The sequence below is a fragment of the Rana temporaria genome, chromosome 6 (assembly GCF_905171775.1).
Source record: "Rana temporaria chromosome 6, aRanTem1.1, whole genome shotgun sequence".
In the NCBI taxonomy this organism is placed as follows: domain Eukaryota; kingdom Metazoa; phylum Chordata; class Amphibia; order Anura; family Ranidae; genus Rana; species Rana temporaria.
The window spans coordinates 219,672,002-219,687,111 of NC_053494.1; the positions used below are offsets into that span (position 1 = coordinate 219,672,002).

Consider the following 15,110-nt stretch of genomic DNA (forward strand, 5'->3'; position numbering starts at 1 on the left):
CCGCCAATCACACCCACCGCCGATCACACCGCCAATCACACCGCCAATCACATCGCCATTCACATCGCTCATCACATCGCCAATCCAATCACACCGCCAATCACATCACTCAACAAATCACCAAAACGTGCAACAATACGGAAGACGCACCGAGAGCGGCACATGGGTCGCTATTCCTGCGCTCCGTTCTCGCGGGAAATGTTTCATTTGCAACTTTTTGTGTCAAATCTACAAAACCGATACAAATTGTATCATCACTGCGACACCGAGATACAGAAATCCATTCCGGGGAGAGTCAGAACTCGGCAGATTTTTACAGCGAACATATCCCCCCTCATCAATCAGAGGTCTCCCCCCCCCCCCATCACATCAGAGGTCTCCCCATCACATCAGAGGACCCCCCATCAAATCAGAGGACCCCCCATCACATCAGAGGTCCCCCCCATCACATCAGAGGACCCCCCCCATCACATCGGAGGTCCCCCCCCCTCATCAGAGGCCCCCCCCCACATGTCTCCCCCATCACATCAGAGGTCTCCCCTATCACATCAGAGGTCCCCCCCGTCACATCCGAGGTCTCCCCATCACATCAGAGCTCCCATCACATCAGAGGTCTCCCCATCACATCAGAGGCCCCCCCCCCCCATCACATCAGAGGCCCCCCCATCACATCAGAGGCCCCCCCCCCATCACATCAGAGGCCCCCCCATCACATCAGAGGCCCCCCCCCCATCACATCAGAGGTCCCCCCCCCATCACAGGTCCCTCCATCACATCAGAGGTCCCCCCCCATCACATCACATCAGAGGTCCCCCCCCATCACATCAGAGGACCCCCCCCATCACATCGGAGGTCCCCCCCCCTCATCAGAGGCCCCCCCCCACATGTCTCCCCCATCACATCAGAGGTCTCCCCTATCACATCAGAGGTCCCCCCCGTCACATCCGAGGTCTCCCCATCACATCAGAGCTCCCATCACATCAGAGGTCTCCCCATCACATCAGAGGCCCCCCCCCCATCACATCAGAGGCCCCCCCATCACATCAGAGGCCCCCCCCCCCATCACATCAGAGGTCCCCCCCCCCATCACAGGTCCCTCCATCACATCAGAGGTCCCCCCCCATCACATCACATCAGAGGTCCCCCCCCCCATCACATCAGAGGTCCCCCCCCCCCCATCACATCAGAGGTCCCCCATCACATCAGACGTCCCCCCCCCATCACATCAGAGGTCCCCCCCCCCCCATCACAGGTCCCCCCCCCATCACATCAGAGGTCCCCCCATCACATCAGAGGTCCCCCCATCACATCAGAGGTCCCCCCCCCCCATCACATCAGAGGTCCCCCATCACATCAGAGGTCCCCCCCCCATCACATCAGAGGTCCCCCCCCCCCCCTCACAGGTCCCCCCCCCATCACATCAGAGGTCCCCCCATCACATCAGAGGTCCCCCCCCCCATCACATCAGAGGTCCCCCCCCCATCACATCAGAGGTCCCCCCCCCATCACATCAGAGGTCCCCCCCCCATCACATCAGAGGCCCCCCCCCCCATCACATCAGAGGTCCCCCCCCCCCCATCACATCAGAGGCCCCCCCCCCCCATCACATCAGAGGCCCCCCCCCCCATCACATCAGAGGCCCCCCCCCATCACATCAGAGGTCCCTCCCCCATCAGAGATCCCTCCCTGTCACATCAGAGGTCATACGTCTATTTCCCAAAGACAACCTCTGGATATGACGCTGATCACGTGACCTCAACTTCTTTGGGGGACCATGGCGAGGCGGGGGGAGGGGAACCCGTCCTGTTATACCGCTGGATGGTCTTGGCCCCCGGGCTGCAGATCAGTTTCAGGGTCTTGGCAACCTTCTTATATCCTCGGCCATCTTTATGTAGAGACACAATTCTTTATATCAGATCCTCAGAGAGTTTCTTTGCCATGAGGGGCCATGTTGTCCTTCCAGTGACCAGTATGAGAGAGTGAGAGCGATAACACCAAATTTATCACACCTGCTCCCCATTCACACCTGAGACCTTGTAAGGCCCCATGCACACGAGACGCTGGTAAACGCGTATTCAGAGGCATTTGGACACTTTTTTAACTGCCCCTGAACACATTCAATGTTATCCTATGTGTCCATGCACACAGTCACGTTTTTCTGCGTTTTTCGGCAGTTGCGTTTATGCTCGTTTTTTCAGAAGCAAAAAAAATGGGTTCAGACGCAAACGTTTTTCGCGTTTCAGACGCAAAACGCGATTTCGTTTATAGGCGTTTTTAAAGGTGACCTATTTTTTTTACATTAGAAATCTCAAAAATGATGGCAAATGATGAAAAACCATTAAAAAACATAAAAAAAAACTGTAACTGCTTGCATTGCATGGTGGACAATCCACAACTTGTGGCAGGTGACGTGGCAAGTGGCACGCTAAATACAAGTACACTGCTGCTCTCTTAGCTGCTACTCACTCTGGTCTCACAAAATGGCTGAAATGGTTAAATAATACTGTTTTTTGAGCTTAGGGAGGGTCTTATGATGTTTCTTAACTAAACGCTTATAAACGCAAACGCGGTAAAACGCTGCGAAATTTGCGGCAAAACAGGCGTTTTAAACGCCGGTTTTTGCGTTTGAAAACGTGTGTTTAGATGAGTTTGCATCTGTGTCTCGTGTGCATGGGGCCTAACGCGTCACATGACACCGGGGGGAGGGAAAATGGCTAACTGGGCCAAATTTGAGATTTTTCACATAGGGGGTGTCCTGACTTTTGTTGCCAGTGGTTTAGACATGAATGGCTGTGTGTTGAGTTATTTGTTATACAAGCTGTACACTCACTACACAACATTGGAGATACAAAGTGTAATTTCTTCAGTGTTGTCACATGAAAAGATTTACAGAAATGTGATGGGTGTACTTACTTTTGTGAGATACTGTATATACATATCTTTCCCGATATATACTACCCTGCTTTGTCTTCATGTGGGTGATGGACAGAGTAGCCCCCCCACCTCTATGTGCCGCCCTCCACCCCTGTACTTCTTTCCCCTCCCCCTCTATGTGCCGCCCTCCACCCCTGTACTTCTTTCCCCTCCCTGCAGTTCTTCTCTCCTGCCATTAGATGTCCTCAGTCTTCAGGACCGAGTGACAAACAGTGTCATCCGGGTCACTTCCTCTGAGCCCTGGCTGTCATAGCCCCGCCCCCCCCAGCCTGTGATTGGATGGGAGGACTAGGAGCGGACTGACGAGCTCATCTCTCTGCTCTCTCCTCCTATCAGCATGCTTCTTGTACTGCAGCACAACTGATTGGCTCCTTGTTCTGCTTCTCCCATTGTGGAGATTTTCCTTCACATCCTGTCCCAGAGCCAAATAGGAAGTGAGAGGAAATCCCTACAAATTGAGGGAAATCCTCCCCCCCCCCCTAGAACTAGTGTCCCCATTGGAAGATTTCCCCCCTGTTACTTTTCTGGGGACAACACAAAATGTGGGATTTACTTTCCCATTCAGTGATGCAGTTCAGCTCAGTCAGCACTGCTGGGACTTGTAGTGCCTCTCAGCCCTGTGTGGGGGGAAGTGTACCTGTGTCTGTTGTATGATCCATCCTCAGCACACAGCATGCTTCTCCCAGGAAACCTCTCACTCCTCTGAGCTGAGGACACACTGGGAAGTCATTTATGTCTCCAACTTACGGGGGCCGCCATTTTGTCGAAGACCAAGAGGCTTCCCACATGGTCAGCGGGGGCGGGGCTATCAGGAAGGTCGGGGCGGGGTCCGTGTCTCTATTATCTCTCCTGTCATGTGGGGGTGACGTCACTCAGTGGGCGGGGAAAGGAAGGCGGATGTTTTGAGCTTGTGACTTCCGGTCGGTGTCCACCGGCAGATCGGCGGAGAGTTCCGGGAAGAAAAGGTTCCGGGGAGCGGAGGAGGAGAAGAAGAGCCGGGAGAGGGATGGAGGAGCGGCGGCCTCTCCTGGCCAGGTCACCCCGGGTGTTCGGGCGGCGCTGGTTGGTCCTCATCCTGTTCTCCTGTCTGGGCTTCCTGCAGGGATTAGTATGGAACAGCTGGGGGCCCATCCAGGCCTCCGCCCGGGCCGTCTTCGGCTTCACCCCCCTGGACATCGCCCTCCTCGTCCTCTGGGGACCCATCGGCTTCTTACCCTGCTTCTTCTTCATGTGGATGATGGACAAGAAGGGTGAGTGACCCCCAATGTACCCCTCCCCCAATGTGTACCCCCAGATATACACCCCCTCCCCCACCACTGTACCCCCAGATAAACCTCCCTGCTTCTTCTTCATGTGGATGATGGACAAGAAGGGTGAGTGACCCCCAATGTACCTGTACCCCCAGATATACACCCCTCCCCCGCCACTGTACCCCCAGATATACACCCCTCCCCAACTGTACCCCCAGATATACCTCCCTGCTTCTTCATGTGGATGATGGACAAGAAGGGTGAGTGACCCCCCCAATGTACCCCTCCCCCCAATGTGTACCCCAATATATAACCCCTCCCCCAATGTGTACCCCACTATACCCCTCAACATGTGTACCCCCAGATATACACCCCTCCCCCCCAACTGTACACCCAGATATACTGCCCTGCATCTTCGTGTGGATGATGGACAATAAGAATGAGTGACCCCCAATGTACCCCTCCCCCCAATGTGTACCCCCATATATACACCCATCCCCCACCACTGTACCCCCAGATATACCTCCCTGCTTCTTTCTTCATGTAGATGATGGACAAGAAGGGTGAGTGACCCCCAATACACCCCTCCCCCACTGTGTACCCCCCTGATATACACCCCCCCCCCAACTGTACACCAAGATATACTGCCCTGCTTCTTCTTCATGTGGATGATGGACAAGAAGGGTGAGTGACACCCCCCCCCCAATGTACCCCATTATACCCCCATTTACACTGATATCCCCCCCCCTGTGAACCTGGATATTCTCCCCATTATACCACCAACTGTACTGTATACCCTTCAGTATTCTCCTGTTTATACCCAACAATGTACCCCCATATTCTCCCCCCCCCCCCATATCCTGGTCTTCTCTCATAGTATCCTTGATAGATCTCAATGCTCCTCAGTACACCCACCATGCTTCATCATTCTGTACCCCCAATATACTGCACTTCATCCCACTGTACCCCAATACATCCCCCAGTATACCCCTCTTTTCCCCCGTCTATATCTCTCTGTACTCCATGATAGTGCTGAGCACACCCTGTATACCAATACATCCAATTCTACCCCGGTACCCAAATATACCCAACTGTACCCCAGTACTCCTCCCCCCCCCCGGTACCCAACTGTACCCCAAGTACCCAACTGTACCCCAGTACTTCCCCCCCCCCCAAGTACCCAACTGTACCCCAGTACTCTCCCCCCCCCAAGTACCCAACTGTACCCCAGTACTTCCCCCCCCCCCCCCCGGTACCCAACTGTACCCCAGTACTTCATCCCCCCCGGTACCCAACTGTATCCCAGTACCCAACTGTACCCCAGTACTTCCCTCCCTAGTACCCAACTGTACCCAACTACCCCAGTACTACCCCCCCCAGTACTCCCCCCCCCCCCTCACCCCGGTACCCAACTGTACCCCAGTACCTCACCCCGGTACCCAACTGTACCCCAGTACCTCACCCCGGTACCCAACTGTACCCCAGTACTTCCCTCCCTAGTACCCAACTACCCCAGTACTACCCCCCCAGTACTTCCCCCCCCCCCCCCCCGGTACCCAACTGTATCCCAGTACCCCCCCCCCCCCCCCGGTACCCAACTGTACCCCAGTACTCCCCCCCCCAGGACCCAACTGTACCCCAGTACTTCCCCCCCCCCCCCGTACCCAACTGTACCCCAGTACGTACCCCTCTGTCCCCCAGTACTTTCCCCCGGTACCCAAAAATACTCCTTTGTACCCCAGAACCCCCCTGGAAACCCAGATATTCTGTAGCCCAGTACTACTTCCCATTCTCCCTCCCCCTGGTACACACATATACCCCCCTGTACCCTAATGCAGCCCATTCTACCCCGTCCTAGTTTAATGTTCTGTACCCCAGTACGCTCCCACTGTGCCTCAGTATATATTATACCCCCACATAGGGTGCTGCACCCCACAACCATCCTGCTTCCTTCCCAGGTGAGTGATGGAGGGTGAATGTCCCCCCCATAGTACCCCAGTGTACAGTATTACACCAGCACGCCCCACTGTACCCCTACACCTCTCTGCATTCTGTCCCCCCCCCATAGTACCCCAGTATTACACCAGCACGCCCCACTGTACCCCATACACATCTCTGCATTCTGTCCCCCCCCCCTTTCCTCCTTCTGCAATGTCGTGTGATGAGATAAGTGGTGAAGGAAGTGAAACTGTCTGTGGTGCCTCTTGTCACCGGGGATGTCACACCTACCGTGGTGTCAGGTGGGAGCGTCTCACTGTCACCCCAGTCTGTACTCCGTCCTCACAGAGAGAGAGCGCGCCGCTTCCCTCCAACGCTTCACAGAGTGTGCGAGAGCAGCCCATCCCCCCCCATAGTTAGAATCACTCCCTAGGACACACTTAACCCCTTCCTCGCCTCCTAGTGTCAACCCCTTCCCTGCCAGTGACATTTACACAGTAATTGGTGCATTTTTATAGCTCTGATCGCCGTATAAATGACAATGGTCCCAAAATGGCGTCAAAAGTGTCCGATGTGTCCGCCGTAATGTCGCAGTCACGATAAAAATTGCAGATCGCCACCATTTCTAGTAAATAAAAAAATAATAATAATAAAAATGCCATAAAACTATCCCCTGTTTTGTAGACGCTATAAGCCAGATCCTCAGAGAAGCTACACCGGCGTATCTATTGATACGCCGCGTAACTTCTAGTTTGCTACGGCGTATCTTTGTTTTGTATCCACAAAACAAGATACGCCTGAATGGGGGCTAGATCCGACTGGCGTACGTCTTAGTACGCCGTCGGATCTAAGGTGCATTTTTACGCTGGCCGCTAGGTGGCGTTTCCGTCGATTTCCGCATCGAGTATGCAAATTGGCTAGATACGGCGATCCACGAACGTACGTCCAGCACATTTTTTTTACGTTGTTTCCGTAAGGCTTTTTTCGGCGTATATAAGGCGTGTCCTATGTTAAGTACGGCCATCGTTCGCTCGTCGAATCAGAGATACGCTACGCCGGACGCAACAATGCGTCGATGTACGTGGATCTGGCCCTATAACTTTTGCGCAAACCAATGAACAAACGCTTTTTTTTTTTTTTTACCAATAATATGGAGAAGAATACGTATCGGCCTAAACTGATAAAAAAGAAAAAAAAAATGTTTATCTTTTTGGGGGATATTTATTATATCAAAAAGTAAAAAATATTCTTTTTTTTTTTCAAAATTGTTGCTCTATTTTTGTTTATAGCGCAAAAAATAAAAACCACAAAGGTGATGAAATACCACCAAAAGAAAGCTCTATTTGTGGGGAAAAAAAGGACACCAATTTTGTTTGGGAGCCACATCGCACGACTGCGCAATTGTCAGTTAAAGCGACGCAGCGCCGAATCACAAAACGTGGCCTGGTCAGGAATGGGGGTAAATTCTTCCGGGGGTGGAAGCGGAGTTCCAGCCTTTTTATGTTTATTAAAAGTTAGCAGCTACAAAAAGTGTAGCTGCTGACTTTTGATAAACCGACACTTGCCTGCTCCATGGTCCAGCGACGCGGCTGCCCGGAGCTCCGCTCCCCCCCTCCCCCCCTCCCCCCTCTCTCCGGCCAGAGCCTCCATTCATAGTGTGGGCAACCGACCGTAGCCGCTTTCGGCTTCACAGCCGGGTACTCACTGCGCATGCTCTATGAATGGACAGGCGATCTCCTGGGACCTGTCGCATGTCCCTGGAGATCGCCTAAAGGGAGGGGCGAGAGGAGGAAGTGGGACAGGAAGTCCCGCTCCACGTTTGGGTGGAACTCTGCTTGAAGATTTTATTCTGACTTGCATTATAACTAAAGGCAACATAAACTAAAGGGGGGGGGGTTCGTACTAGAGGTCGGCCGATATGGGTTTTTCTCTGGCCGATATTTAGAAATCGGGGCGGCCGATATATGATGCCGATTTCTGCGGCCAATATTTTAGGCCTATTTTTTTAAAAAATTTGGTGCCACTGGCTCATGGCACTAATTGGCACTGGAATATGGCAGTAGCAGAAGGCACTGATTGGCAGGTGGCACTTATTGGCACTGGCAGGTTGCGCTGGATGGCACTGAAAGATGGTACTAGCAGATGGCACTGACTGGCAGGTGGCACTTATTGGCACTAATTGACACTGGCAGGTGGCACTGATTGGCATTGGCACCTGGCACTAACAGGTGACACTGGCAGGTGGCACTAATTGGCACTGGATGGCAATAGCACTGGCAGATGGCACTGGTTGGCATTGGCAGGTGGCACTGATGGCTTTAGGTGGCACTGGATGGAAGGTGGCACTAATTGGCACTGGCAGGTGGCTTTGGCAGGTGGCATTGGCAGATGGCACTGGACGGCAAGTGGCACTAATTAGCACTGGCAGGTGGCACTGGTGCAAAAAATAGTGTCACCCCCCCCTCTCCCTCCAGTACAGACACCAGAGAGCGGTGTGTGTGTGTCCCACGAGTGCCAGGTGCCAACCAGTGCCATCTGCCAATCTCCTCCTCTGTGGGTGTAAACAGAGAGGAGGGCCGCCGCGCTGGGTGTACCAAGATGGCCGAAGCCGCGGCCTTTCCTGATGCTGTGACCGCGGCGGCAATCCGCGGATTGCCACCGCGATCACAGCATCAGGAAAGGCCGCGGCTTCGGCCTAGCTCCAGATCCGTGGCACCGCTAGCGGCCATGTTAAATATCGGCCTAATTTGGATAAAAAACGGCCGCTGACGATTTCTCCAAAACAGACAAATATCGGCCTACCTCTAGTTCACACCCTCGGGGGGGGGGGGGGGGGGTGATGCTGAGTGGGCAGGAATGTGGGGAAGTCTGGGATGAAGTATCTCTATCTCTCTGGGGGGGGGGGTGTTGAGCGGAGGTGTGAAGTCCAAACACGGAGCGGAGTAGAGGGAGGCCGATGTGCACATTGGGGGGAAGGTATTTGGTGTCGCACACACACAGCGTCGGTCGGCTCTGTGTACAGAAGGATCTCCTTGTTTGCTCCTGATGTCGGGTTTGTGGAATTTGGAATTTGTATTCACAATGAACTCCTGTGATTCTCGGGCTTCCTTCACACGTGTGGCTGGGGGAGGGAAGAGGAGGAGGGGCAGTAAAACCACAGCCAAACCGCCTGAGTGATGACACGGAGGCCCCCCTGTCTGTACACACGCCACGGCGGCGATAAAAATAAAAATGACAGCGTCATGCTGTCAGCTGGTGTTGCAATTGCCGCGTGTGACTAATGCAGGTCTATGGGGCCGCCCCGCAACCACGTGCGGTGCGATAGTGCAGCGATTAATGGGTTAAATCAGGCAGTGAGGCAGCAACATATCCCCCCCCCTCCTCCACCGCCTGCTAAACTCCTCTGAAAAGCAACCCGGGCATAGATCGCTTTTCAGGAGGAGCAGCAGTCCTCGCTGGATGTCTGAACAAAGCCCATACACACACCATGGAGAGGAAATCCAGGAAGCAGCCAATGGCTGATCACTATATACCGGCCCGCTGCCAGTACCATGTGATCGCTGTGACCAATCTCAGCAGATCACATGACATTTGTAAATGACGGATGCCTTCTTTTCATGCCATCCATTGTAGACTACTGTGTCGCCATCTGTGATTGATCACATGGTACGGGGCAGGGCCAATCACGGCCCATCTGCTTTCGCCCAATCGCAAAAACAAAAAAAAACACACGGAATGAACCAGTTTCATTCAGTAAAATGCTTCCGTATAGATGTGGGGGATCGGCAGGGCGGGGGGACAATTGCAGAACGATCCACTGTGTCTGTGTCTCTCTCTCCAGCAGCTGAAAGCCAGTTTCTCCCCCTCTCCCTCCGGACGGCTTTTAGCAGCTGGAGGGAGAGACACAGACAGTGCATCATTCTGTAATTATCCTCCCGCCCTGCCGATCCCCCCACCCTGTGCTGCCCACAATTACAGAATGATGCTCTGTCTGTGTCTCTCTCTCTCCAGCAGCTGAAAGCCAGTTTCTCCCCCTCTCCCTCACGCTGGCTTTCAGATGCTGGACCTGTTTCAGTAAAATGCTTGCATATAGATGTGGGCAGCACAGGGTCGGGGATCGGCCGGGCGGGAGGACAATTACAGAACGATGCACTGTGTGTCTCTCTCTCCAGCAGCTGAAAGCCAGTTTCTCCCCCTTTCCCTCCGGCCGGCTTTCAGCAGCTAGAGAGAGAGAGACACAGACAGTGCATCATTCTGTAATTATCCTCCCACCCTGACGATCCCCCCCACCCTGTGCTGCCCACAATTACAGAATGATGCACTGTCTGTGTGTCTCTCTCTCCAGCAGCTGAAAGCCAGCCAGAGGGAGATGGGGTGAAACTGTCTTTCAGCTGCTGGAGAGAGAGACACAAAGTACATTGTTCTGTAACTTTCCTTCCGCCCTGCCGATCCCCGAAAGCATTTTAGTGAAACAGGTCCAACAGCTGGAGGGAGAGGGGGAGAAACTGGCTTTCAGCTGCTGGGGAGAAAGACACAAACACAGTGCATTGTTTCCTGTAATTTTCCTCCTGCACCGATCACCCTGCTGTCCAGGCACCCCCCCCCCCCCACATGCCCAGGCCTTTTACAGTAGGTCTGGTGTTTAACAACACCCCCCAGGGGGATCGGTGCAGGAGGAAAATTACAGGAACGATGCACTGTTTGTGTCTCTCTCTAGCAACTGAAAGCCAGTTTCTCCCCCTCTCCCTCCACCTGTCTTTCAGCTGCTGGACCTGTTTCACCAAAATGCTTGCATGCGGGGAGCACAGGGTGGGGGATCGGGAGGACAATTATAGAACGATGCACTGTGTCTGTGTGTGTGTGTGTGTGTCTCTCCAGCAGCTTACAGACAGTTTCTCCCCCTCTTCCTCGCGCTGGCTTTCAGCTGCTGCACCTGTTTCACTAAAATGCTTGCATATAGATGGTGGGCAGCACAGTGTGGGGGATTGGAAGGACAGAGTGACAATTACAGAACGATGCACTGTGTTTGTGCGTCTTTCTCCAGAAGCTGAAAGCTGGCCAGAAGGAGATGGGGAGAAACTGTCTTTCAGCTGCTGGAGAGAGAGAGAGACACAGACAAAGTACATCGTTCTGTAACTGTCCTCCCACCCTGTGCTGCCCACATCTATATGCAAGCATTTTACGGAAACGGGTCCAGCAGCTGAAAGCCAGCGTGAGGGAGTGGGGGGAGAAACTGGCTTTCAGCCTCTGGAGGGAAAGACACAAACACAGTGCATTGTTCTCTAATTGTCCTCCCGATCCCTCCACCCTGTGCTGCCCCCAAATCCTACCTCTCACAATGATCCCCCTGATGTCCAAGCCCCCCCCCCCCCCCCATGTGCCCAGACCTTCTACAATAGGCCCGGTGTTATAACCCCCCCCCCCCCCCCCAATCGGTGGCCACAAACTGTGCATTGTTCTGTAATTGTCCTCCAATCCCCCACCCTGTGCTGTCCACATCTATATGCAAACATTTTACTGAGACGGGTCCAGCAGCTGAAAGCCAGTGTTAGGGAGAGGGGGAGAAACTGGCTTTCAGCTGCTGGACGGAGAGACACAAACACAGTGGTGCATTGTTCCTGTAATTTCCCCCGTACCGATCCCCCTGCTGTCCAGACTACCCCCCCCCCCATGTGCCCAGACCTTCTACAGTAGGCCTGGTTTTATCCCCCCCCCCCCAAATAGGTGGCCCTGGGCATCACCATGTGCACCCGGTAGGACGGTGACATACATGTGCATTTACTGGTTAAAAAGCATTCATTCCTATAGGCGCTGAGGCCTGTAGACGGAATGGGCCGTCTGTTTATGCGGTTTGAGCAGCTGACAGGCCCACCATGTGCGTTTTTTGGGGGGCCTATTCGGGGAAGGGGGGCACACGCCCACGCGCCTGTCAGATTGGGGCGAGCGAGTAGCACGCGGTCTATAAAATGTGCATAGACCCGCCCCTCGGGTTCGGTCCCCTCAGGCGCCGATGATATTGGGTGCCCAGAGATTGGCAGCATTTTATTCCCTGTTGGCACCCCGCGGCGTCGGCATGCCTGACCGTGTTCTTTTTCATTTCCTCTTGTCTGGAGCTGCACGCGGCTCGTCACATGTAGATGAAGCCACAGTTTGTATTTTTAGTCTCCCTCCAGCTCGTCACGTCAGGAAGGTTTGCTCCGGTGACGAGTTGTTGGTCTGGTAATTAGAGACGTGTCTGTCCTCGTCCTCCGCCGCTGACATCCCAGGCTGTGCCGCGCCGCGTGAGATGTCACTCCCACCGACGCTAATGTGACTTGTCATGGCGAGCGCCAGGCAACCGCGCTCCCTACAGAAAGGGGGCGGGTCCTGTACTGCCAGGCAATGTTCCCCCCCCCCCCCCCCATACAGGGGGCTGAATATCTGAAGTGTATTTGTGTGTATAAATATACAGAGACTGGAGTTGTATCGATTTTATACTGGAGAGAGTGAAAGAGGTAGAGAAAAGAGAGCGAGAGATGGAAAGAAAAGAGAGAGATGAGAGAGAAAAAAGAGATGGAGAGAGATGGAAAGAAAGGAGAGAGAGAGAGAGAGAGATGGAGAGGGAGAGAGAGAGAGAGAGATGGAGAGGGAGAGAGAGAGAGAGAGAGAGAGAGAGAGAGAGAGAGAGAGAGAGATGGAAAGTAGAGATATGGAGAGAGAGAGCGTGAGAGAGATGGAAAGCAGAGAGAGAGATGGAAAGAAAAGAGATATGGAGAGAGAGAGCGTGAGAGAGAGAGAGATGGAAAGGAGAGATGAAAAGGAGAGAGAGAGAGAGATAAAAAGGGGGGGGGGGGGGGAGAGATGAAAAGGGGGGGGGAGAGATGAAAAGGGGGGGGGGGGGAGATGAAAAGGAGAGGGAGAGATGGAGATGAAAAGGAGAGGGGGATGGAAAAGAGAGGGAGGGGGATGGAAAAGAGAGAGAGAGATGGAAAAGAGAGAGAGAGAGATGAAAAGGGGAGAGAGATGAAAAGGGGGGTAGAGAGAGAGAGAGATGAAAAGGAGAGGGAGAGAGGGAGATGGAAAGGAGAGAGAGAGAGAGATGGGGGGAGAGAGAGAGAGAGAGAGAGAGAGAGAGAGAGATGGAAAGGGGAGAGAGAGAGAGATGGAAAGGGGAGAGAGAGAGAGATGGAAAGGGGAGAGAGAGAGAGAGATGGAAAGGGGAGAGAGAGAGGGAGATGGAAAGGGGAGAGAGAGAGGGAGATGGAAAGGGGAGAGAGAGAGATGGAAAGGGGAGAGGGAGAGAGATGAAAAGGGGAGAGAGATGAAAAGGGCGGTAGAGAGAGAGAGATGAAAAGGAGAGGGAGAGAGGGAGATGGAAAGGACAGAGAGAGAGAGAGAGAGAGAGAGATGGAAAGGGGAGAGAGAGAGAGAGATGGAAAGGGGAGAGGGAGAGAGATGAAAAGGGCGGTAGAGAGAGAGAGATGAAAAGGGCGGTAGAGAGAGAGAGATGGAAAGGGGAGGGAGAGAGGGAGATGGAAAGGGGAGGGAGAGAGGGAGATGGAAAGGGGAGGGAGAGAGGGAGATGGAAAGGGGAGAGAGAGAGAGAGATGGAAAGGGGAGAGAGAGAGAGAGATGGAAAGGAGAGAGAGAGAGAGAGAGAGAGAGATGGGAGAGAGAGAGAGGGAGATGGAAAGGAGAGAGAGAGATATGGAAAGGAGAGAGGGAGAGAGATTGAAAAGGGGGAGAGAGAGATGAAAAGGGGGGAGAGAGAGAGAGCGAGAGAGATGGAAAAGAGAGCGAGAGAGATGGAAAAGAGAGCGAGAGAGATGGAAAAGAGAGAGAGAGAAAGAGATGGAAAGGGGGGAGAGAGAGAGAGAGATGAAAAGGGGAGAGAGATGAAAAGGGGAGAGAGAGAGGGAGAGATGAAAAGGAGAGAGAGAGAGAGATGGGGAGAGAGAGAGAGAGAGAGAGAGAGATGGAAAGGAGAGAGAGAGAGAGAGAGAGAGAGATGGAAAGGGGAGAGAGATGGAAAGGGGAGAGAGAGAGAGAGAGAGAGAGAGAGGGAGAGAGAGAGAGGGAGAGAGAGAGAGATGGAACAGAGGGAGAGAGAGAGAGATGGAAAGGAGAGAGAGAGAGAGAGAGAGAGAGAGATGGAAAGGAGAGAGAGAGAGAGAGAGAGAGAGGGAGATGGAAAGAAAACAGAGGGAGTGGGAGAGAGCGCTGGAAAGAAAAGAGATATATACAGTAGATAGAAGTTGGTGTTGCAGTGTTTGTAGATTGGAGGAGACGCCTGACACCCGGTGTTTGGGCCCCCCTGACACCCGGTGTTTGGGCCCCCCTGACACCCGGTGTTTGGGCCCCCCTGACACCCGGTGTTTGGGCCCCCCTGACACCCGGTGTTGAGCACCCTGACACCCTGTTACACCCGGTCTCGCCCCGCACTGTCAGGGCCGATGTGTGTTGCGGTCAGTAGGTCGGTTCTGTGAAGAGATATGGAGGATGAATGAAGTCTGACATCAGATCGATATGGGGGGGGGGGGGGGGGGGGTGTTCATCTCCAGGACGCCGCCTCTGGATATGGATCTGTGCGCTGGGAAGGTCTCGCCCGCTGCGCACCGCTGGGAAGGGAACCATTTAGATGTAAAAGAAAATCTTGTTTTATTCCGTGCTTTAGTTCTATGGTCGGCATAATCTGACCTTGGGGGGGGGGGGGGGGTACTCATAGAATACCATCTCTTGTCCCCCTCCCCTCTGTTAACATACAATTAACGTTTTGCAATCAAATTATTTAATTTTTTGAAAAAATACTTTTGAGATGTCATCAATGGGTCTCCTGCTATTTTCTCCCTAGAAGAATATATGAAAGAACACCTCCCCTGCATCCCTTTAGACGTGCATGCTCCTCCCTGGTAACCACTGGGTGCTGCGGGCTTTAGCTATGCAATCTGCTGATCAGAAGCTTGATTTGTAAGCAGTGTGGCATGTAATTGCTGTGTAGCTCTCACCTGC

General features: G+C 53.5%; 2 protein-coding genes across 3 annotated transcripts in view; one reads left to right on the plus strand and one right to left on the minus strand.

The window, feature by feature from the left end:
• HSPBAP1 (HSPB1 associated protein 1) overlaps positions 1–3,679 on the minus strand; it is a 102,784-nt gene extending 99,105 nt beyond the window's left edge. The window contains exon 1 of the mRNA XM_040358289.1: positions 3,572–3,679. Within this exon, the coding sequence (XP_040214223.1) occupies positions 3,572–3,593 (22 nt within the window). The 5' untranslated portion in view covers positions 3,594–3,679. The remainder of the gene's footprint in view (positions 1–3,571) is intronic.
• A 131-nt stretch (positions 3,680–3,810) lies between these two features.
• SLC49A4 (solute carrier family 49 member 4) overlaps positions 3,811–15,110 on the plus strand; it is a gene marked incomplete at its 3' end in the record, with an annotated part of 35,898 nt that continues 24,598 nt past the window's right edge. Inside the window, 1 exon segment of one of the 2 annotated variants that reach the window (XM_040358290.1) lies at positions 3,811–4,184. In XM_040358290.1, the coding sequence (XP_040214224.1) occupies positions 3,941–4,184 (244 nt within the window). 2 annotated transcript variants of the gene reach the window in all.